At 33.8% G+C, this 22,558-nt stretch overlaps 4 protein-coding genes across 5 annotated transcripts; 3 read left to right on the top strand and 1 right to left on the bottom strand.

Moving 5' to 3' along the window:
- Positions 1 to 22: 22 nt before the first annotated feature.
- LOC128191395 (uncharacterized) lies at positions 23 to 5,821 on the top strand. The gene is made up of 4 exons (XM_052863456.1): positions 23 to 703; positions 4,839 to 4,934; positions 5,268 to 5,689; positions 5,792 to 5,821. The coding sequence occupies exons 1-4, from the start codon at positions 697 to 699 to the stop codon at positions 5,819 to 5,821; spliced, it is 555 nt and encodes a 184-aa protein (XP_052719416.1). The 5' UTR covers positions 23 to 696.
- On the top strand, positions 5,480 to 9,008 carry LOC128156216 (uncharacterized). The gene is made up of 6 exons (XM_052818273.1): positions 5,480 to 6,214; positions 6,463 to 6,627; positions 6,909 to 7,097; positions 7,347 to 7,622; positions 7,807 to 7,986; positions 8,222 to 9,008. The coding sequence occupies exons 1-6, from the start codon at positions 6,071 to 6,073 to the stop codon at positions 8,729 to 8,731; spliced, it is 1,464 nt and encodes a 487-aa protein (XP_052674233.1). The 5' UTR covers positions 5,480 to 6,070; the 3' UTR covers positions 8,732 to 9,008.
- A 1,009-nt stretch (positions 9,009 to 10,017) lies between these two features.
- Positions 10,018 to 17,988, top strand: LOC128155269 (kelch-like protein 20). Of its 2 annotated transcripts, XM_052816894.1 has the most exons (10): positions 10,018 to 10,177; positions 11,903 to 11,989; positions 13,250 to 13,787; positions 14,009 to 14,167; positions 14,404 to 14,614; positions 14,920 to 15,103; positions 15,447 to 15,590; positions 15,848 to 15,981; positions 16,380 to 16,588; positions 16,781 to 17,988. In XM_052816894.1, the coding sequence occupies exons 1-10, from the start codon at positions 10,170 to 10,172 to the stop codon at positions 16,970 to 16,972; spliced, it is 1,866 nt and encodes a 621-aa protein (XP_052672854.1). In that variant the 5' UTR covers positions 10,018 to 10,169; the 3' UTR covers positions 16,973 to 17,988. The 2 variants fall into 2 exon arrangements, with proteins under 2 accessions (XP_052672854.1, XP_052672855.1); XM_052816895.1 differs by lacking the exon at positions 11,903 to 11,989 and having other exon boundaries at positions 10,019 to 10,177.
- Positions 17,989 to 18,126: 138 nt separating this feature from the next.
- Positions 18,127 to 22,558, bottom strand: LOC128155270 (uncharacterized). Its single transcript, XM_052816896.1, has 3 exons — positions 22,118 to 22,558; positions 20,086 to 20,292; positions 18,127 to 19,137 (listed from the first exon to the last, which is right to left on the bottom strand). The coding sequence occupies exons 1-3, from the start codon at positions 22,455 to 22,457 to the stop codon at positions 18,488 to 18,490; spliced, it is 1,197 nt and encodes a 398-aa protein (XP_052672856.1). The 5' UTR covers positions 22,458 to 22,558; the 3' UTR covers positions 18,127 to 18,487.

The raw sequence follows: 22,558 nt of genomic DNA, 5'->3' as shown, positions 1-22,558 counted from the left end.
ATGAGTGCTTGTTATCAAGGTAACAAGTGAACTCGGCACCTGGTGAATTTGGCACCTGCGTAAATAGTGAAGTCGGCACCTGGTAAACTCGGCACCTGGTAAACTCGGCATCAGGAATCTGGTGAACTCGGCACCTGGATATTTTTTTCTTATCATAACTTTAAATAAACATAGAAGAAATACAAAACCTCGTTATTTTTTTATCATAACTCAGATTATAAAAAAAAAAACATCGAAGAAACACAAAACCATTATGCAATTGTGACAAATAAAAATTTCACGTATTCCGTGAATAGAAGCAGTTAAAAACAACTAACTACAAAGAGGATATATATGATTAATATAATAATTGAATATAAAAACGAAGAAATAAGGTAGATTTGTAAGCATATTAATTTATTTCCTATATATACAACAGTAATATAATTACGTATACACAACATCAAAGGTACTGTACTTAAGCATGTGTTATCCAGTGTGTACCTTGTTTTAATTGCTAAAACAACAAGATGACAGCGGGGTATTCCTAGTATACATGGAAGGGGCTACCAGGTGCTATTAGACGGTGTATTACCCGTACACATAGAAGGGGTGAGGTACTAATTATGAGGAGGTTAATGAAGAGACCTTGTCAACACATGGTCTTCCCAATGTCACTTTTTCTTGCGACTTCAAGAAGACAACAGCGAAGACAACATGAGTGGTAAGTAAAATATATTTTTACATTATAAACACATATATTTAAAATAACAAATTTAAAAAGAAAGTAAATAAGTAATTACTATGCATATATTAATTGTTTGTAGATTTATAAACTTCACTTGAATCCCATATAAAATATTATCTACTTGTATAATTATGAAACTAATTAAGATATTACCATTATACTCTGACTATTTATGGAATATTTATGAAATATTTTAATTTTATGACCAAGGCACCGCATCAATTGATTATTTTTAAATAGCTGACAATTATTAAAATACAGTATTTTAAATAAAAATGAGTTTATATACTTTAAATATATACAATTTTAAATATAAAGTTTATACTTGATTCCCATATCTACATGTATGATTAATATGAAACTTATTAAGACATCACCAATAGATTCTTACTATTTATTGAGTTTTTATGAAATATTTAAATATTTTAATTATATGATCAAGGCACTATGCAATATTTCTAGTTTAAGATCACTAAAAATAGGAAAATATATAAATTTACACCGTATAACCCAACTTTCAATACTACTTAATTTACACGTTGTGTAAAACATTGTATTAACTTTCTACAATCAATTATACTTTTGGAAATTTACATGAAATTTCAAAACTATTCAACAATCAATGAAAATATGTTGAAAACAACAGATTCTCAATCTTCTATCTAGGAAGTTAACCTTTGTCTTGATACTTGTGCTCCAACACAAAAATACTTGTCAAAGTATAAATTCTAAGAATGTATTTTATCTCTGATTAGTGCAATACTTTTTAGAGGATTGCTTTGAACTCTCGCTCTCTCTCTGTGGTAAATACCGGTATCTCCAGTCCCTGTAAATACTACTGTTTTCCACTAACCGAGGAAATACAAATTTATAATCTTTATTTCTTTAGTTTGTTCAATGTAAAACTTATGTTTAGGATAAAAGATATTAACAATAAGGATCAAAAACCAATTCATCATACTTTCCCAATTCACTGTCACTTTATGAATCTTAAATTCACCAGATATCACCTATTCCAAAAGACTTCTATAATAGCTGCTAATGTACAAATTTTAGTCCAGTTTTTTTAACTTTAAGTTTTGTGTTTTACAGATTTATAATTCAAAGCACAAAAAAAACTGTTACAATTAGTGTAGGTGTTACAAGTAAAAATTTAATAATCACACACGTTGTTTTAATAAATAATTGACACTTGACAGTGTTGTGCTCCTGTTTTGGGCAGATATATACTATAAGTGGGGCTGATTGGCTTCTTCTTAGGGGTGTTGAACACTGAGGTAGTGACACAGTCACACTTTATTTTTTCACAATTTTCTTGCCCCATTTTCACATTCACCAAATAACCAGAAAATGGCACCTTTGATATCATGTTTATGATAACTGTGTAGATGCTCCTATACCTGATTTAAGCCTTAAAAACAAATTACAATGGTGTATGAATGAACCATGTTTTGAGTATTCATAAGAAGATAACCAATGCATTACTGACCAGTTAAAACTTGTTAAAATCAAGAACATTATAAAATGTCATAAAGCTGACAAGGTGTACTATTGTCTACATCCCTACAGATTTGATTAAGACTAATGTCCAAGTATGAAGTACTATAATATGTAGTTGTACTTTATCACCATTTTTGTTTGCTTTATTTCTTAATGATGTAGAATCTTTTTTGATAACAACTAACAAAATTGGTGTTTCTACAATATCATATGAAATTAAACATGAGCTTGGGATATTGTTAAGATTAATAAATATTTTGTATGCTGATGATACAGTTTTACTCTCAGAAACACCTGAAGATCTTCAAAACCAACTTAATAGTTTCCTACTGTATTGTCAAAAATTGAAACTTAATATTGACAAAACAAAAATAGTTATTTTTACAAAGGGACGGATGAAAAATAATGTTTTTGATTACAATGGTGAAGAAGTTGAGATTGTTAAAAACTTTAAATATCTTGGAGTTATATTTTCATCATCAGGTTCCTTTATTCAGACAAAAAAATATGCAACTGAAAGAGCTACTAAAGCTATGTATGTGATTCTAAAAAAAGGTAATCAACTGCATCTTTCTTTAGATGATCAGTTGCATTTGTGTGATAAGATCGTAGTTCCTATACTGTTATATGGCTGTGAGGTATGGGGATATAGTAATGTTGATATAATAGAAAGAATATGATATATGGAGAATTAGGGAGAGTACCATTAATTTTACAAGAACTATTGCATATTGGTTCACAATTATTCATGGAAAACAGTCAAAATATTGTTATATAATGTATAGTTTACTTTATGCAATAATTCTTCAAAAGGTGTTATATATAAGTTGTTTACTAATTTAGACTTTAGATGCCAACCGTATGTTAATTGTAATTTAAGTAATTATATGAAACAAGTATTAGCTAGATTTGGAACTTCAAACCATAAATTACCTATTGAAACTGGTAGATGGAATGACATAGAAAGAAGTAACCGGTTATGTAATTTATGTAACAGAGACATTGGAGATGAATATCACTATATTTTGTGTTGCACTGTGTCAAAAAACGAAAGAGAAAAGTATATACCAAAATTTTATCTTTTTAGACCAAATATTAAATTTAACGAGCTTTTTTCCTCAAGCAATGTGTGATTATTAAGCAAGTTATGTAAATTTATAAGTATTGTTAACGAGAAGGCTAAACCTCCTGGTTATTAATCTACATGAAAAATATTTTACTTTAATACTTCATAATATATTTTGTAGAGAACCATTATAATTGTTTATTGTTTTCTCTACTCACGCATAAAGTATATATTGTGTATATGTTAATGTTTGTAATATTCTCTATGTTGTAAATTACAACCAAAGAGATAAAATAAACTGTTCAACTGTTCAGTATATGTATGTATAGAATTTTAGCAAGCATGTAGATATTTGATGAATGTAGTAATTTTAAGAAAGTTAATGTTATCTAATATTACATGTAGTATTACATGTATGCAAGGATGAACTAAATATATAAAATAAATAAAAATAAGCAAAATGTTATCAACAAAAATAATTCGATTTGTGACTATTCAAATCTGGCAGTATGTAGAATATAAATTAGAAAAAAAGTATTTATTTTCATGCAATTGTAGTTTCTCTAGTTTTTAGAATCAAAAGTATCATTAACTAGTAAAGAACTCCCTCAATAAACTTTTTGAAATAGGTCTAGGACATATATGGTATGAACAGGAGTATACACATTGTGCAACATATTTTCCTTTAATTAAGCAAAGAATCATTGATCACTTTACTAAACAACTTGTAGAACAGATTAATTCCTCAATTATTGACCAGTTTCTTCGCCTGTTAGTAAAATTTTATTTTATATACATTGTCAATGTATTTCAATATTGCTATTATTTATATGTAATAACCTATGCCATAAGATGTATGTCTTGTGCAAATAAAAAATAATAATGTGTGGAAGGTTTCTAATATTACTCCAATTTATAAAAACAAAGGTATAACCCTGAAGAGCAAGGAATTAAATTACAGACCAATTGCTTTAACTAGTATTTTATGAAAAATTACGGAAAAAACTTTTAGAAATATATATAATACTATTATTAGCATTATCTAGAACAATTAAGGAGAAGATGTTAAATTAATTTTTTTTAGATATTTCAAACTGTTTTTTACTTATGAAAATGAATGGTAAAATTTTCCTTGACAAACCTCTAAATATATTTACTTGAATTGTACCCTACAGACAATTATTTGTATACTTACTTACTTCAAAACCATTTGATAAAGTCTGACATATTAGAGATTATTATATAAGCTTATTGCTGATATGGAGTTTCATTGTTCCATAGGAGAAAGTGAGGAAAATTTGAAACAACTAATTGCATTTGTGAAGACTCTTATTACCCCCGCCCCGCCAAATCGCTTATTGTCATGTTGTTGGTTTTACTTTAAAACAATTAAATATATATATAGAGAGAGAGAGAGAGAGAGAGAGAGAGAGAGAGAGAGAGAGAGAGAGAGAGAGAGAGAGAGAGAGAGAACAATTCTTATTATTCTCTTGTATTTTCTAATTCTCTTAATAACTGAATAATTAGTATACATTTTTTTCTCAGACAAATGCAGTCAGTGCAACAAGCTTGTTCGCCCTTTACAGGAGGCAATCCAGTGTGATAGATGTGAAAAGTGGCAACATCGTACATGTAACACAGGTAAGAAACCGATAGTTGCGGACATTACAATTAAAAAAAAACCAATGCCATCAGCATACAACATTAAAAATGATATTTCTTGAAATAATATCTTCACAATTTGACATAATGTATGATTTCTCAAAATCATTCAAATATAATTAAAAAAGTAATTTATTTTACACAACAATTGACATTCTTATACAAGTGAAGTACACACGGAAAGTATTCCCCCCCCCCCCCCCTCCCCCCTGATACCAAGTCTTATAAGCATTTTAAAGAGAAAGTTCTATGAACACTATTTTTATTATTCGAAAGATGCTTGCATGATTATCATTCCTTATTATGTTTCAGGAATAACAAGACAACTTTATCGGAAATATCGTAGGGAACAGACAGATTTTGACTGGACATGTACAAAGTGCACGGAAGCTCCTGCCTCACCACCTGCCTCACCTCCTGCCTCACCACCAGCCTCACCTCCTGCCTCACCGCCTGCCTCACCACCAGCCTCACCACCAGCCTCACCTCCTGCCTCACCACCAGCCTCACCTCCTGCCTCACCGCCTGCCTCACCTCCTGCCTCACCTCCAGCCTCACCACCAGCCTCACCACCAGCCTCACCTCCTGCCTCACCGCCTGCCTCACCTCCTGCCTCACCACCAGCCTCACCTCCTGCCTCACCACCAGCCTCACCTCCTGCATCACCACCTGCTGAGACAACATTCCATGTGTCATTGGCCTCCATGGACAGTTCCATACAGAACAGATCAACAGTAAGTCCACCAACAACAGTTCATGTTAATTTTCAATTCTCTTACCCAACAATATCTCTTGAAAAATTGCTCTCTGCTTACCTCATAAGAGTTGTCTTTAAGACCAGGGGAGCGGGGAATTTCCCCACCTAAAGCGACGTAATTACCCGGCTATTTTTGGATTTCAAACACAACCTAGCTATAAGATAGACCCCTAGACCCCCTTCTACTTTTTTATTTCTTCCTTCTACTTCAATTTTTAGAGACAATCCTGCCTTATCATAAAAAGAAGTAAAAAAAACATGAATTGAAATTGTTGTATCAATAATTTGATATTTAATTTTTCAGGACATTGTCATTGATCGCTCATTTGATGTGCCTGAACCAGTTGTGGAACGGTCCATGCAGGACGAGTCCCTCCACGATGCCACCATTCCTGTCGATGATGCAGAGGACATCATGGTGGAGTATTACATGGTAGACTCTGGCACAGAACGAGGCAAAAGGAAGCTGGTTGATAGCACTGGATTTAGCTACACCGTAAAGGTAATTAGGCCAAAGGAAAGGGGAAAACGTAAAAGCTCATTAAAAAAAAAAAAAGACGACCTACGTACCCTATTTTAAAATTTGATGAAATAGGAAACACACATATTTTTGGGGGGGGGGCCAAGATAATTTGTTAAAACAGAGCAGAATTTATGCTGATGTGCAAATCATTAAATGTCAAAGCTGCATGATGTTGAAATAGATCTAATGATGTTACAATACTCAATTCTATCTAAATTTTTTTACAGAAACAGAAGAACGACCATGTTTTATGGAGGTGTACAAAACGGTCCAAGACCATCAACTGCCCCGCCACAATTATCCAGGATGGAGATGACTACAGACCAGGGCAGAAGCAGCACATCCATGCAGGGGACCCTGGATCTCATATTGCACTGAGGATTAAAGCAGAGGTATATTAATTGAAATTAGATCATGATTTTTTATTGACTTAAGTGTGTAATAATAAATATATGATCTGTTACCTAGACAAATTGTGAAAAATTACCAACCACAATAGATTTTATTTCACAATATTAGGAACTTTCAAATTTAATTTCCATATATAATGTACAAACATAGTGAAACTTCATCTTTGTAAAAAAGTATTCAGTAAGTTTGTTGGTAAAAACGCCAAAACTTTCTTTTTTTTATATCATAACAAATAATAATTAAGCAATCAATATAATTACAGGTCAAACAGCAGGCCAAAGATGCTACATTTGAGGAAAGAAGTTCTTCCATTGTGGAAAAAGCCATCACAGCCCATGGGGATATCTCAGCACCAGCTGGCAGCAGGCCAAACCCAGGGTACCTGATTAGAACTGCCAACAGAGTGCGACAGATGGACAGACCAAAAGACCCATCTGACCTGCATGACGAGGTGGGTTACATTGAGAAAATCATAACCAATGTTATCCAATAATTATATGCTTTACTCAATTAAGGTCAGGCAAGACATATCTTATACTATTATCTTTCACCACAAGGTGAAATTGATTTTATTAATTGTTACATCACTTGGGATAGTTTATGCTTTATATATCAAAAATCCCGGGCCCAGGTTGGGTGCAAGCCCATCAAATTAACCAAAATTTAAATTATATGTTCATGATTCAACTATTTTTTGCAGTTAGATCTGGACTTCTTGGAGAGGCATGCTCCGGGATTCCTGCGCCGGGACCTATTGGTTGGGGACAGAAGACATCTGATCTTCTTCACTGAGAGGCAGCTGGATCTTCTGGCTAAAGCAAAGACCTGGTACATGGATGGCACCTTCCGCTGTGTGAACCACCCCTGGAAGCAGATGTTTTCCATCCACGGATTTGTGAAGTCTGGGCATCGCATTAAACAGGTCCCTTTGGTGTTTGCCATTATGTCAGGGAAGAGCCAGGAGGATTACTACCAGGTAATGTCTCTGATTGTACTTTTTGCAAAACCAATATGTACGCTCTTCTATCTGGATAGAGCTATGCAAAGTTCCCACCATGGCTTCAAAAGATGACAATATGTATTTTTTCTATAACAATACACAATATAATTAAATACACACTTTATAAGTTGAGGCTATATATATTTGTTGCATGTTGCAGGTGCTGCGGTTCATTGATCACCAACTCCCAGAAAGCATTGCTTTGGAGGGATTTGTTGCTGATTTTGAAGCAGCACTGTGGAAGGCCTTAAAGGACCGGTTCCCTGGAACACCCATCCAAGGCTGTGTGTTCCACTGGACACAGGCGGTGTTTAGGAAAGTCCAGGAGCACGGACTTCAGGTAAATGTAAATTCTAATGCATTTGAATGCAATTCCTACAGATAAAACTTAGTTAATAATTCAGTATTTATCTGATACATTTTGTAATCAGCACAGATAGCATTTCTTAGGTATAATATGTTAGCAATTGGTTTTTAGCAATTTGGTATGGCAATGATGTTGTCCATGAATGAATAAAATTGTACTAGTATTTTTATTCAAGGTACAAATACTCATACATGTTTATTTCTTACAGACTGCCTACAACAAAAAGGACTCAGTCTACAAGTTCGTGCGCCAACTCCTGGCCCTGCCATTCCTCCCACCTGAGCACATTGAGGAGACCTTCCTACGTCTGGATGGGCGTGCACCAGAGGTTCTTGCTCCAGTGATGGACTATGTCTACAGGACGTGGATCCGCTCATCAATCTTCAAGATCCATCACTGGAGTGTGTTCATGACGTCCATCCGGACGAACAATGATGTGGAGGGATGGCACAACCGCCTAAACACTAGTGTTGTCACCAGGGGATCGGTTCCGTTTTACCATCTTATTCTTGTGCTGTATCGAGAAGCGACCAACATCACAGTGCAGATGAAGATGGTATCGGAAGGGAAGATCCAGAGGTTCCAACGGAAGAGGACCTTACAGGTGGAAGGTCGGGTGTTCAAGCTGTGGAACAGCTACTGCGAAAGATCAATAACTGCGAGTGAACTTTTAAAGGGCTGTGCATCTATTTATGGACCACCAGTTTTGAACATGTGATTTGTTCAGATATTGTGATATCGACAGCTGTGCCCCCCTTCGTGAAATGTGCATAATGTAAAAATGTTTTTAACTTATTAAGTATGTTTGTTATTGTCACGTACTGCATTTAAAATATCTTGTTTTGTTTTATTGAGTTTTTTTTATTTAAATCAAAATTGCTATTACTGTTTTTGTTATTCGTTGTGCCTATGTTTAAAATTCATAATGAATAAAAAGATGGATGTAGCTAAGAATATAATAATCGTTGTTGTTCTTGAAAGGATTTTAATAAATTAAATTAGACAATATTGCAAAATGAGTTAATTGAATATACAACTACAAGCAATATAATAGTTCACACAGTATCAATAATTTCAGTGGCAAGTGAAAAAGTTGCTCTTTAATGGTAAAAAAAAATGTAGTAAACATACTACAATGCAAGAAATTAAGGACATGATAAGAAAATGATTTAAAAACCACAAAATAATCATTTCTGATATTTAATCTGTCTCCTTTAATTATTTCTGCCTATAGTAATTATTGTAAGTATTTTTACTACATTTAGCAATAATATGGGTATATGGGTTAATTGTCTCAATTCATCTTTTAACTAGGCCTATTTTCTCCATAATTAGCTTGGGAGCGCCTCTGATACGCTCATTGATGAATGTCACCAAGATGAAACTAATGTTCATAAAATTTTCATATTTAGAAAGATAAATTCTTACATAAATTATATCAATTCAAAATATATGTTAAGCCAGTAGCTAGTGAATTATTTCGTATCTGTTGATAAATGTGGTCGTAAGTAATAAGTTACATTAAAAAACTCACCTTTCTTCATAAACAGACATTTCCATGATAAAGATGCAGTCGTATACATTGTGTAATCATTTCTTCTTTTTCAAAAATGTGTTTATAAACAAAGACATAAATGAATACTATGCAAGTGCCGAATTCACCAGATGCCGAGTTTACCAGGTGCCAAGTTTACCAGGTGCCGAGTTTACCGGATGCCGAGTTCACTATTCTAGGTGCCGAGTTCACCAGGTGCCGGGTTTACCAGGTGCCGGGTTCACCAGCATTCGTTATCAACACAGAATGGTCTCTAAATTACAAAACCAACATGATCAGTGTCGTGATTAAAGTTAAGCTTTAGGACGAGAAAAAATATTTCCTTTTTGAAAATGTGGTTTTTTTTCCTACAAATAATCTAATTTTACTCAAAAGATAGTAACTTAAGGTGTATAAGTTTTTAAAAAAAATTAACCATTATTTTTCCGGAAACATTGTGCGTGTAGTTTTTCAACTGTTAATGTGCTAATGGCATTTCCTGAAAAAAGAGAAGAAGATATTTTTACGACTTATTGTTATATTTTATTTTAGGATTCAAATGTTTCAGTAAAACAATAAAGACTTAAAAAATTTGAGGACAAAGGAAATATATTTTGGAAATATGGCTTGGTAAGTATTCTTTATCCTTTGTAGTCAGCTTAAAAACCGGGTGGAAACAGTAACCAGTAAACTGATCTTATATGTTGAATCATGACCCACAGGAACACAAAATATATTAATAGCAAATCTTACTAATGTTAAATTTAAAGAAACCCGTGACTGCTTAACCAATCAGTTGTCCCAGTGTACCTGACTCTGAAACATACATGTATCTAATGTACTCTGTCCCAACAGCCAATGTATTTTGATAAACATACATGTATTACTGTAACAGTAATTATAGTCTGTCCCAAGATATTTATGCTGCACATTTGGACGATTTTTAATAAAAATACACGTACCTGTGAAAGAAGTGCAATTGAAATAGTTGAAAGGGATATTTTCCATGATGATTTCATTGACACATTATCATCTTTCACTCGGAAAAATTCACAGGAACGAAAACAGATTCCTTACAGAGATTTATAATGGGGAATGTTTACATCTTTTCTCCATTCGGAATACACTCGGAATACATCGCGCAATATTTCAACGTTATCATACGGGCTTGCTGCAATGCAAAATCTCCGTAGACATCACATTTTTTAGCATTGTATTGAAACCTGATAAGCTAACAGGGGCGTTTTGACTGAGAAATCTTGGAAATTTTTCATACTTTTGAATGAACATCGTTTGAATCCTGAGGTATTTATAAATATCAAACAATTAAGCCAACCGTGAATCCAAAATATCTTGGGACAGAGTATAATACCTTTGTGACCAAGCTACATTCATCCACTTAAATGAAAAAAAAATCCAGTTTTGAAATGCTTCCTCTAAAGGATTGCGAGAATTTTGCATTGCAAACGACATTAAAAGTACCTGTATAATAGCTAAACATTTAGGTGAGTCCTGAGAATTTCCAAATGGTTAAAAGAAGTCAGATTTTCCCATTACCTATTGTATAAATAACCATTAAAAACATATTTTTGTACCTGGGGGTTTCTTAGGGTATAAAGGGAAGACATGTAAAAAAGGAAATCTTAGAATTTTTGACTTATATTAATTTTTGTTGACTGCAAAGTACAGTCAAACTTAATTATCTTGAACTATAGTTTGAAATGTTTAAAAACTTTGAGATAACAAATTATTTTGGATATCGAGGGTAAAATACTTTAAAAATTACTGGTTGGAATTATCAAATCACTTCGACAAATCCATAGTATTAGAGATATCACTGTTTGAGGTCTCAAAGAAAAAGGGGCATTTCAAAGTATAAATCTTTGGGATATTCCTCTAGTGAAATATTTTGTTAGAACTGAGGTATTTATTTATATTAGATAATTTTATAAAAAATGTGCTGCATTATAATCTTGGGAAAGAGTATATTAGGATTTATGATAAATTGTAAATTTTCTTCATATTAAATATTAAATTATTAATTGAGTGCAACATTTTTGGCAAGAAATTTTTGTTGTTGTAACCCTACAGTTTTGAATGCAAAACACCTTGGTCAACAGAAATTTTGTCCCAAAGACATCTCAGCCAAGATAGGTCAGCCCAAAATTTAGGACATCTTAGCTTATACATAGTTACCAATCCATCTCATATTAATTATGATTCAGATCTGAATTTTAGAATGAAAATTTAGATCTCATACATAAAAACTGCATCTAAGTGTAATATTGTCTTAAGAATTATTTATACTGGAAAGGTACACCCTTTATGTGATTTTCCATGACTGTCTGTTTATAGCCTTCCAGGACATATAGCATCTATATCCCAAGCCTATGATCACACCGTGTCGGCCATTTCTCAGCCCAAATCAGGTTATCAAAGCAGGTATTGGAAAGCTTGTAGCACGTTTGGTGTGGATATTTGAGCTTTCACTGCCACATTTTAAGCTCCAAGCTTTAGCATTATATTCACAATGGGATTTAGAAAATCTTTTCATATAAAAAAGATATCTGTAAAAACACACTTGCAAATGTGCTATGCACAGATTTTTAAATTGCTTGCCTCAAAGTCATTCATCTGTTTTTCCAGGAAATAATATACTGTGCATTACAATTACATCTATTATCCCATCTAAATAGACAGTACTGAAAAGTTTCTGTGATCAATTGGTGAATATTTTACAAAGTTGAAATGTAGAGGGAGATAGAGGGAGAAGAAGGTATGGAGAGAAAAAAATATGAAATTTCATGATATAATAAATTGATTGCATCTTGGGAATATCATATTTTTATTAGTGTTTAGGAAGATTGGTATTCAGTATTTTTTGTACTTACAGAATTAAGTGACTTTTAATGTCACTATTTTTAACATATCTGAATTAAATACTTATTTTTTTAAATTCATTTTGTAAATTGTAGATTTCTTGATTAATATATTATGTTCAATTAAGATTTTTAAAAGCATTCTTTTTGTTTGCTGTTGTTATCAATAGAAAGTTGTTTTGACAAGAAATTGTCAGTTTTTCCCACTGCATAATTAACTCTGTTGGAGTCAATCAAACAATGTAATTATCTTATAATATTACTTGATATAATTATCACATTTGTTTTGATGGTAAGATTGGTTTGAACAACAGTAAATATGATTTAATTGTAAAGCAAACAAAGATATTGAGTAAAGCTTGATTCTTACCCATAGTAGTACATATAAAGACACACACATTAAATCCACATTCAAAGCAGGAATTGGTATCATGCCACCCCATGAGGTTTTCTTTCGATGCAGGGTTACATTTCTCCCCAAGAAAAAGTGTAGGAGAAGGAAAATGTACAAATATTTTCATTGATTTTTAGATTCAAACCTTTTCAGTGTTCTTGCACATATTTGATGATACATGTAATTGATAATATTTCAAATTCAAATTTTGTGAATTTTAATTTATAGTTTCATCATTTTTCAAAGTGAGTCCAACATGATTATCTTTAAACATTGCATGTTGATTTTTCAGTCGCAACCTACAGACAGTGATTTGTTATATTTGAAATTCAAATTCGTTAATTTTAATCTTTATTGTGTCATTATACATGTATTTCAAAGCCAGCTGGACAAAATAATTTTTAAACATTGCATGTTGATTTTTTTTAGCCGTGACCTACAGACGGCGGACCTGATTCAGACTGGAGGGATGGACCGACCCCCCTCCCCCGCACGTCTAGCCTACACCTCTGACAAACATCCCAGACACACCCTGGAGGCCATCAATGTCCTGCGCAAACACAGAGAGCTTTGTGATGTGGTCCTTATTGTGGGAAGTAAAAAGATCTTCGCTCATCGCGTCATCTTATCTGCCTGTAGTCCGTACTTCCACGCTATGTTTACTGGAGAGTTAGCCGAGAGCAGGCAGACAGAGGTGACCATCAGAGACATTGATGAGACAGCGATGGAGCTTCTGATAGACTTCTGTTACACCTCTAACATTACTGTAGAGGAGGGCAATGTTCAGACCCTACTCCCTGCAGCCTGTCTGTTACAGCTGGCAGAAATACAGGACGTGTGTTGTGAGTTCCTGAAGAGACAATTGGATCCCTCTAACTGCCTGGGCATCAGGGCTTTTGCTGACACTCATGCCTGCAGAGATCTGCTAAGGATAGCTGATAAATTTACCCAGCATAATTTCCAGGAGGTAAAATTCAGTTTTTATTTTTAAATAGACCTTTTATTTGGAAATGCATTAATAAATTATTGTATAAAGACAGCTTGCATACTACAGCTGTGTACAGATAGTATGTTCTTTGACAGATACTTCTGAAGCAATTTGCAGTATATGTTTTAAACTTAAATGATATATGTAAGCTACGAGAGGTGGTCAGTGATGAGACATACGTTTTTATTGTGGATATACAGGTGATGGAGAGTGAAGAGTTTCTGTTACTGCCTGTCAATCAACTCGTTGACATCATCTCTAGTGATGAACTCAATGTACGCAGTGAGGAACAGGTCTACAATGCCGTCGTTAACTGGGTCAAGTTCAACATTGCCGAGAGAAGATCACATCTGCCTGTGGTAAGTGTTTCATTAAAACATTAGCAATGTTGAATTTAATATGAAAATGTGTCTGTTGCATCTGTATTATTTGTTTTATCACAATTTTCAGAAATTTCATTGTTAAACAATTTTTCTGTGCAAAAAATTCATTGTTAAGAAAATAAAAAGTTCTAAAAAATCTGTAGTAGAGTAGAAGGTTTCCCCTTTTGTATTTTGTCATGAATGTTGAATTGCATCATATTCCTGATTTCCAGGTTGTTCAACATGTTCGTCTTCCACTGATGAGCCCCAAATTTCTGGTGGGGACAGTGGGCTCTGAGCTTCTTATAAAGAGTGATGACACGTGTCGAGATCTGGTGGATGAGGCCAAGAACTACCTACTGCTGCCCCAGGAGCGGCCCCTAATGCAGGGCCCCAGGACCCGCCCACGTAAACCAATCAGATGTGGAGAAGTCCTGTTTGCAGGTATTCTTTTATAAAATTATACACTCGTATTTTTGCAGGGTATTCATTTAGCAAACATAGATTTCTTAAATTTAGTGTGATGATTTTACGGAAATTAAAGAACAGTGTATTGAAATACCAATGTACAATATCACATTTTACGGAAAATGTACTCGTGCATTGAATGCTGAAGTGATCTATGTATGAGCAGTCTCCAATTTATAACTACATATGTATTATATTTCCTACAGACAAGGATAACATGATGTAGTTCTTTTACATAATATATTATATCTGAAAATTATATTTAACTGCATTTTATTCAGTTGGAGGATGGTGTAGTGGTGACGCCATTTCTAGCGTGGAACGGTTTGATCCACAAACCAGTGAGTGGCGAATGGTAGCACCTATGTCCAAGCGGCGTTGTGGAGTGGGTGTGGCTGTCCTCAATGACCTTTTGTATGCTGTTGGGGGTCATGATGGTCAATCTTATCTTAACAGCATTGAAAGGTAAGATACTTTATCATCAGATCCAGTTTGCAACACTTTACAATGACCAAGTGGTCATGGATCGAATGTTCTTAATTTATGGAGTAATGCAAAAACAAGTATCTGAATATGGAACACATTATAACTTGGTAGTCAAAATTATTGCCTGAATTCAATTTTTCTTGGGTTTGATTTTAACTTCTTCATTTTAAAATCATTTAATAAAACAAAGGGATTAGAAACTAGTTCTTATTACTTACAAGTTCTTGAATTAAAAAGAACTTCAGAAGACAAGTGTCTGAACCATTTATGAAACACATATTGGTCAAAATTAATATCTTAATTCATGGTTTTTTTTCTTCAGATTTGACCCACAGACAAACCAGTGGAGTGGAGATGTTGCCCCGACCAGCTCATGTCGGACCAGTGTAGGGGTCGCTGTCTTAGATAACTACATGTACGCTGTGGGGGGCCAAGATGGAGTCTCCTGTCTAAACTTTGTAGAGAGGTAAAACTGAAGTCAATGTTTTACACTGTAATTGAGAACATCAACAACAATAGTTAAGTTGATAATCATTTCTTTTGTGGAAACTTGAACTGTAATCCTTTATACATATCAGACCACTTCATCACTGCATGTCCACAAATAAGACTGAGTAATCTGTAAATTATGTTGGAGTGTAAAACTTATTAAAGAAGAGAATGCATACATATTGTGTTAATTTACATGAAACATTGTAATAAGCAATGGTTTTGTTTTGATAGGTATGACCCACAGCTGAATAAATGGACCAAGGTGGCGTCTATGAGTACCAGGAGGCTGGGGGTTGGGGTTGCTGTCCTGGGGGGTTATTTGTATGCTGTAGGGGGATCTGATGGGACTTCACCCCTAAACACAGGTAAGGGGTTATCACATCATAATGAACTTGTCCATTGATTTTCATTTATGTACTGGTACATGTAGTAAAGAAAACTGAAAATAATGGACTAGACATTTGATTTAGAAGCCTATATTTTATACTACTGCAGTGGTAACTTTCTGTTATTCAGAAAAACAGGAAATATCAAGACTGAAATATTAAAAAAAACAATTATTATGAAACTTTCATTCACAGAGAGACCTCTGAAAGCACTATTGGAATTCTTTTAGTTATAATTGAGGGCATTAATTGTACCAACAATGGACAAATTTACAATTATTATCAGTGATAGAAAAAATATTAAATCTACTCTGTAGAAAATTAAATGTAGCAATTTGTTGATTCAATTGTATTCATTTTCACTTTAATTTCTGCAGTGGAAAGATATGACCCCCGAAGCAATCGATGGACGCCGGTTTCGCCCATGGGAACTCGGCGTAAACACCTAGGAGTGGCAGTGTACAACAACATGATCTACGCAGTCGGAGGAAGAGACGACACCACGGAACTCAGCAGTGCGGAACGCTACAACCCCCAGACCAACACCTGGCAAGCTGTGGTCGCCATGACATCACGCAGGAGTGGGGTAAGTGGTTTACTCAAAAGTTGGGTCAGATGTCTACTGTCACAAAAATTCGAGTTCCAGTATATTTCGTTCATTTAAAAATCTTTATAGAAATCAAGTAGCATAAGGAATTATTATACTGCAGAGAAAAGGAGAGAATTATTTGTTCTTATAATTTTTCTAAAATACTTATTTTTTACTGGATACTTTTAGGTTGGTTTAGCTGTAGTGAATGGACAACTTATGGCCATTGGAGGATTTGACGGAACAACTTACTTAAAGACAATTGAAGTGTATGATTCTGATGCAAACTGCTGGAAGTTGTGTGGGGGGATGAATTATCGCAGACTTGGAGGGGGAGTGGGGGTGGTGCGCATGCCCCAGCATGAATCTCATCTGTGGTAGTCACAATGCTTACAGACACGATTGTAGAAATGGCATTTCTTACAGAATTAGCTGCAATACAAGAAAGGGCTGTTACAGCTTTCTTGTGTCCCTGTATAATGAGAATTGGAAATGTATGTGGGGAAGACTGCAGGGGTTGTCCTTCCATGTTTACCAGGAATTCTGGTATATATCATCCATCTTACAATTTATTATGTGTATTATTTGCCATATAATGTCATTTTTAAATATGATGTTTAAATGAAATGCCAGGTAAAAACTTGTGATAAGAAGAATTTCCTTTGACTTGTGATGGAATTTTTATATTTCAATATCAAAGCATGGTTCTTTCTCCCTTGACAAAGCTTCGAGATAAAAACTTCAACTGGTGAATTGAAAATTGAATTCCCTCATAGATTGTGTGAGATCTTGTTGCTATATTTGTACATATGGACAATATTTATCTTCTATTTAACTTAGTGCTTTCACTGTTGCACCCCAAAGGATGCATACTTATGTCATATGATGGCTGCCAGTGGTCCTTTCCACTACCCCTAGAATCACTGGATTTCTTTGCCCAAACTTTTCGACATTTTTTCAACAAGCAAGGAAATCAGAGTTAATGTTCTTATAGCATGAACATAAAACATCTAATATCAGTGACAAAAGGTGCTTAAATAAATCATTAAGAATTATTAAATCTATTGTATATGTATTTGTGTGAATGTGTGCCTGCATGATGTTTTAAGAATGTGCAAATGACACCCGAGATATAATAATGAAAGCAAAGCAAATGTTGGTTGTTTTATTTTTTTATTGGTATTGACGATGATGTCGATTATGTTTACACTGCACAAACATATGCAACATTGCAATTTGTAGCTTTCATCATCATCAGTTATTTGTATGTACCAAATATGGTTTTTTTTTGTGTGCAGACTTTTTTTTAAAAATCTTCTGTCTTGTCACATGGGTGTAAACTCCCATTTACAGAGCAGATAGAGATATTGATGAATAAAAAGACATCTCAAAAACAATATTGTGTGATTGTCTTTGGCTTTGAGATATACTGTATTACACGATATGTGTATATACACTGAACATGTAACAGTATTTACCATTGTCCACAATAATTTCATCTGATTATATGATTTTTCTGCAACCAAGATTTTAGGGATATAGGGCCCAATCAATCTACATTTATCTGCAAAGAGGTACATGTACATTAATTGCATGATCAATATATGCCCATTTGCTACCAGTAATATTTTGATAGTGTTATTGCAGTCCACAATACATATAAAAAGAAAGCACATGGATATATAACTTTGTCGGTACATATGGTAGATAATCTACGTCCTTATAATTACCACCAAAGAAACCAGGGATTCCCTCTGTCTTGATTGATGCACCCTCCATCAGTGCTGCTCTACACACTAACATGGGCATATTTTTACATTTATTTTTGTCGAGTGATAAAAATACTGATAGGTTTAGGAGAAACTACCACTTGGTTTTTTCACTCTTTTTATGCTTTCAATTTGAGTTTGAGCCTGGTGCACTATTGGAATAAGCATCTGTTGAAGCTAAACTCAAGAGGACTTCTAACATTGTTTTTTCTGTTTCATGCATGAGTGGAGTAGTCTTAACTTTTGAAGCAACTTTAACAAGTTTTGGCTCATTAGACTGAAAACTGTTTACATTCTGAAATTTGAGTTCGTCTTTATATATATTTATTTTTTCTCTAGCATGCGAAAAAAAATTGCTTTTGCAGATTTTAAACTCCTCTACTAACCCGGAACAAAAAATCTTGTAATTTACTACAAGCCAGCATGCAAGTATGGAAGAGTAGGAGAATTTGCAAGAAACTGGGCTTTCAAAAAGGGGAACACGAGAACTCTCTAACAAAACATCATGTTCTGTGTCATAAAACAAAATAATCAACTCTGAATTTCCAATTCCAATGCAAGGTGTCAAGAAATGTTCACGCTCTGGGTGTCTTTTTTCCTGTAGAAAAGAAAACACAATAGTCTGAGCAATGATTTTGGGGTTTCTCTGAAGATAAGCTTTAACTTCAACTGCAGATTTTTCTCCTGGACTGTCTAGAGAATTCTCAATTGCTTCCACAGCCAAATCATCGTTGTTGATGATGATGTCTAAATTTCCATGCCACACCTCCGAATTTCCTGGAATGTTAAATAATACAATGCAATTATTGGCAATGTCAGTAGTATCACATTTAATTTTACCATCCAGTTTAACTTGGCTATAACGAATTCCTAGGGGTCAGTAGATCTACTTTGCAATATCATTAATTCGCTATATTTGTATAAAGAATTTATAATAACAAGCATAGAGAATTTGTTATATACAGTCATGTTTTCTTCAACATGACTATCATTTGTGTTTATTGAGGCATTAAATAAAAAATACCTTCTTTGTAAAGCTACAATAATTGGAATTTTTAATTGAAAAATTTGTGTGGAAATAAATTCATTGAAGCAATTCTGTTAATTGATATTGCTAGCTTTTAACTCTATATATAAATATTCTTTGTAAAATGTGAATTTCATTATTTTTCACCTCTATGGGACTCAAAATCAGTTGACTATATCCGTGAATTTGTTATAATTTATTTCTTTTCACTGTAAAAATTAACATCAACGATGAGATGTTAATAATTTTGCCTGGAACTCCACACAACTTTGTTATATCCATATTTGTACTACATGTAATGAAAACAAGTTTTACTGTATCATGTTCACTAAGATTCTCATTCTCTTTAGCTTATAAATACTACAAGTGCCAAGAGAAATTAAGCACCCTAAATACATAAGACCTTTGCATCAAAAACCTGACAAGATGCAATTTAAAAAGTACATAAATGTATAATAATTAATATATTAAGGCTCTCCAAAGTTGGTAACAATTTATAAAAGACAAAAATTGGTAACACCACTGGAATTTGGGTGAATTTATGAAACAAAAGAAAAATTGAATTGATCATTCTCTTTATTCAAGTAAGACATCAGAGAAGAACCTCTATGATCAATTAAATTCTAGACAGACTGCTTATGGTGCAAAACAGAGGATAACTTTCCAATATTTATACTGCAATATTGCAATATATTTACCAATACTCGTGTCTCCATACTCTCCTGTCATTCTACACGATCTGACTCCACAACAACATCCATCTCTTTTTCCAGTACAATTTTTGTCAACCAAGAAGCAGGATGAAATAGCTAATTTTCCCAACAAATGGTTTGCTACCAGTTCTGCAAGCTCTGTTTCAGGCAAGGCATGAAGATTCTGAGGACTGTTAAATCTGATGCTCTTTTCTAAAGCATAATAAAAGAACCCATAGGTTATAAGAGATTACAAAGCTCACTTCGAAAAGTTATCATCTTTATGAGACGCTATTATGCATTAATTTTTTGATACAATAAATAATCGAAACATATTTCATTATACATTTCTTATTTTCATACAAAGTCATATGATAATATTTTATTACACAGTGTTATTATTATTAATCATATCATGTAATATAGCTTATTTCTATTGGATACCATATGATGCTTCAAACCAGTATATAATTTGAACGGTCACATCAGCAAAGCAAGATTAAGTAAAGTGGGAGCATTTTCAGATACCTAAATAAAAGACTAAAATATAGAATCAGGGGAAACATCATGTGCAAGGTTTGAATCCACAAACTAAATCTTTGCTACATCAATCAAGACAGAGGTATGGCACGTCAAATTCACACAAATGAGCTAAACATAGTTTCACAGTCGATAAACTAGGTTTATCGACTGTTAACTATAGTGTACGGATCGTAAACTATAGTTACCGACGTTAATCTATATTTCACATCTGTAAACTATAGTTAACGTGATAATTTATGTTTCACATCTGTAAACTATAGTTAACACTGAAAACAATCATTTGCAGTTGTTAAACATAGTTTATCTGATAAATAGGGTTTTATGATCAGTAAACTACGGTTTGCAAATCTAAAGCACGCCAAATTCACATAAATTAGCAAAACATAGTTTCACAGTCAATAAACTAGGTTTATCGGCTGTTAACTATAGTTTACGAATCCTAAACTATTCGTTATCGCACCATAACGAATCGTTAACTATAGTTTAGGATCCGTAAACTATAGTTAACAGCTGATAAACCTAGTTTATCGACTGTGAAACTATGTTAAGCTCATATTTGTTAATTTGGCGTGCCATACAGAGGTGTTTTATTTAAGGAATGAATTCAATATTTATTTGTTTTATTCGATATAAAATGGTTTGGGACAGTTTACGCTTTATAAACCGCGAAGCAGTTTATAAAAAAGCGTAAACTGTTTCAAACCATTTTATATCGTATAAAACTAATAAATATTGAATTCATTGCTTATAATTTAATTTTTTTACTTTTCATAGTAGATAAAAACGGTCATTTGACCTTTAAAATGAGGCAAAATTGTACAAAATTCAAACGTAACGTCAGGCGTATTGATACGTTTTTGACGTTAGTCTTACTATGACGTAGGCAACATTCTTTATACGATATAAAATAATTTTTTAGCCAACCAGAAAGCGCGTTTCAACCAGAATTAAATTATTTATTCATTTAGTTAATTTTTTTTGGGAGGGGGGGATTTTTAGCATTCAAGTACCCAACCCCACAGAATCATGATTTGAACAAATTGAAATCCACACTATCTGATGATGCTCCCAAATAAGTTTAAAATTATGCCTCCAGATAAATTTCAACCTCTTTATAGACAAATTTCTGTTGAGAAATTTGTTAAAGATTTTCCCTTGCATACTTCTATATTTCAGTTAAACAAACAACCCCCACCACCACCACCAATAAAATGTGATATTATGTTGCAGGATAAACAGAATACATGCCAACTGTCTTGAAATATAAGCTTTATTTGGGCTCAGATCGAAAATGTAAAGAGAGGGCTCGACAAGCCTTGTCCTCTGTCACGTTTTCTTACCCTCGCCCAAATATCGCTTATATTTCTAGACAGTAACTACAGCCTAAAATCATAGGCTCTAGCTATACCTACTATGTCAGCTGTATGTGTCATGAAGGTAAGAGTAAATCAATACTTATAGTTAGGCTATATCAGGGACGTATATGGTTATATACCTCCATTTAGAAAGTTCAGAAGTTTATCAAATGCAAGAAACATGCGTCTCTCCTCTGGAAGTGTTCCATTTTTGGCGAAATTTTTTAAAGTTTTAATCCCAGTTTGAAAAACATCACCGAGCACCATTCCTTCGTCAAAGGATTCAGTGTCACAAAAAGCCTTAGAAAAACATGCACCGCCGGACGATGCTGCATTGCAATTTGTTATTTTCAGGGGCGTAAGTGTTATTTGCGTGTTATAAGCATCTGCTACACACAGCCCCAATATTGCCATGCAAAAACGTCTCTTGTCATAGTTTTCCACATCTTCCACACGCATTTTCTTTACTGCCGAAGCCATGATGAATCAGGTGCCGAATTCACCAGGTGCCGAGTTGAGTTGTTACCGATGAAAATATGCTGCAACGAATTACCCAAAAGGACCCAAAAGAACCCCAAAAG

The sequence above is a fragment of the Crassostrea angulata genome, chromosome 7, assembly GCF_025612915.1.
Source record: "Crassostrea angulata isolate pt1a10 chromosome 7, ASM2561291v2, whole genome shotgun sequence".
Classification (NCBI taxonomy): Eukaryota; Metazoa; Mollusca; class Bivalvia; order Ostreida; family Ostreidae; genus Magallana; species Magallana angulata.
This window is presented reverse-complemented; position numbering and strand designations above follow the sequence as displayed.

Bases quoted from the DNA above. Each gene is read 5' to 3' on its own strand.
- LOC128155270 (XM_052816896.1), bottom strand. From the start codon at position 22,457: ATGGCTTCGGCAGTAAAGAAAATGCGTGTGGAAGATGTGGAAAACTAT. The intron at 20,293-22,117 runs GTATATAACCAT...ATTATGCTTTAG, and splicing joins TCTGAACTTTCTAAATGGAG to AAAAGAGCATCAGATTTAAC. The intron at 19,138-20,085 runs GTAAATATATTG...TTAACATTCCAG, and splicing joins GTATGGAGACACGAGTATTG to GAAATTCGGAGGTGTGGCAT.
- LOC128191395 (XM_052863456.1), top strand. The intron at 4,935-5,267 runs GTAAGAAACCGA...ATTATGTTTCAG, and splicing joins ACATCGTACATGTAACACAG to GAATAACAAGACAACTTTAT. The intron at 5,690-5,791 runs GTAAGTCCACCA...GTTGTCTTTAAG, and splicing joins CCATACAGAACAGATCAACA to ACCAGGGGAGCGGGGAATTT.
- LOC128155269 (XM_052816894.1), top strand. The intron at 13,788-14,008 runs GTAAAATTCAGT...GTGGATATACAG, and splicing joins CCCAGCATAATTTCCAGGAG to GTGATGGAGAGTGAAGAGTT. The intron at 15,591-15,847 runs GTAAAACTGAAG...TTGTTTTGATAG, and splicing joins TGTCTAAACTTTGTAGAGAG to GTATGACCCACAGCTGAATA.
- LOC128156216 (XM_052818273.1), top strand. From the start codon at position 6,071: ATGCAGGACGAGTCCCTCCACGATGCCACCATTCCTGTCGATGATGCA. The intron at 6,215-6,462 runs GTAATTAGGCCA...ATTTTTTTACAG, and splicing joins GATTTAGCTACACCGTAAAG to AAACAGAAGAACGACCATGT. The intron at 7,987-8,221 runs GTAAATGTAAAT...TATTTCTTACAG, and splicing joins TCCAGGAGCACGGACTTCAG to ACTGCCTACAACAAAAAGGA.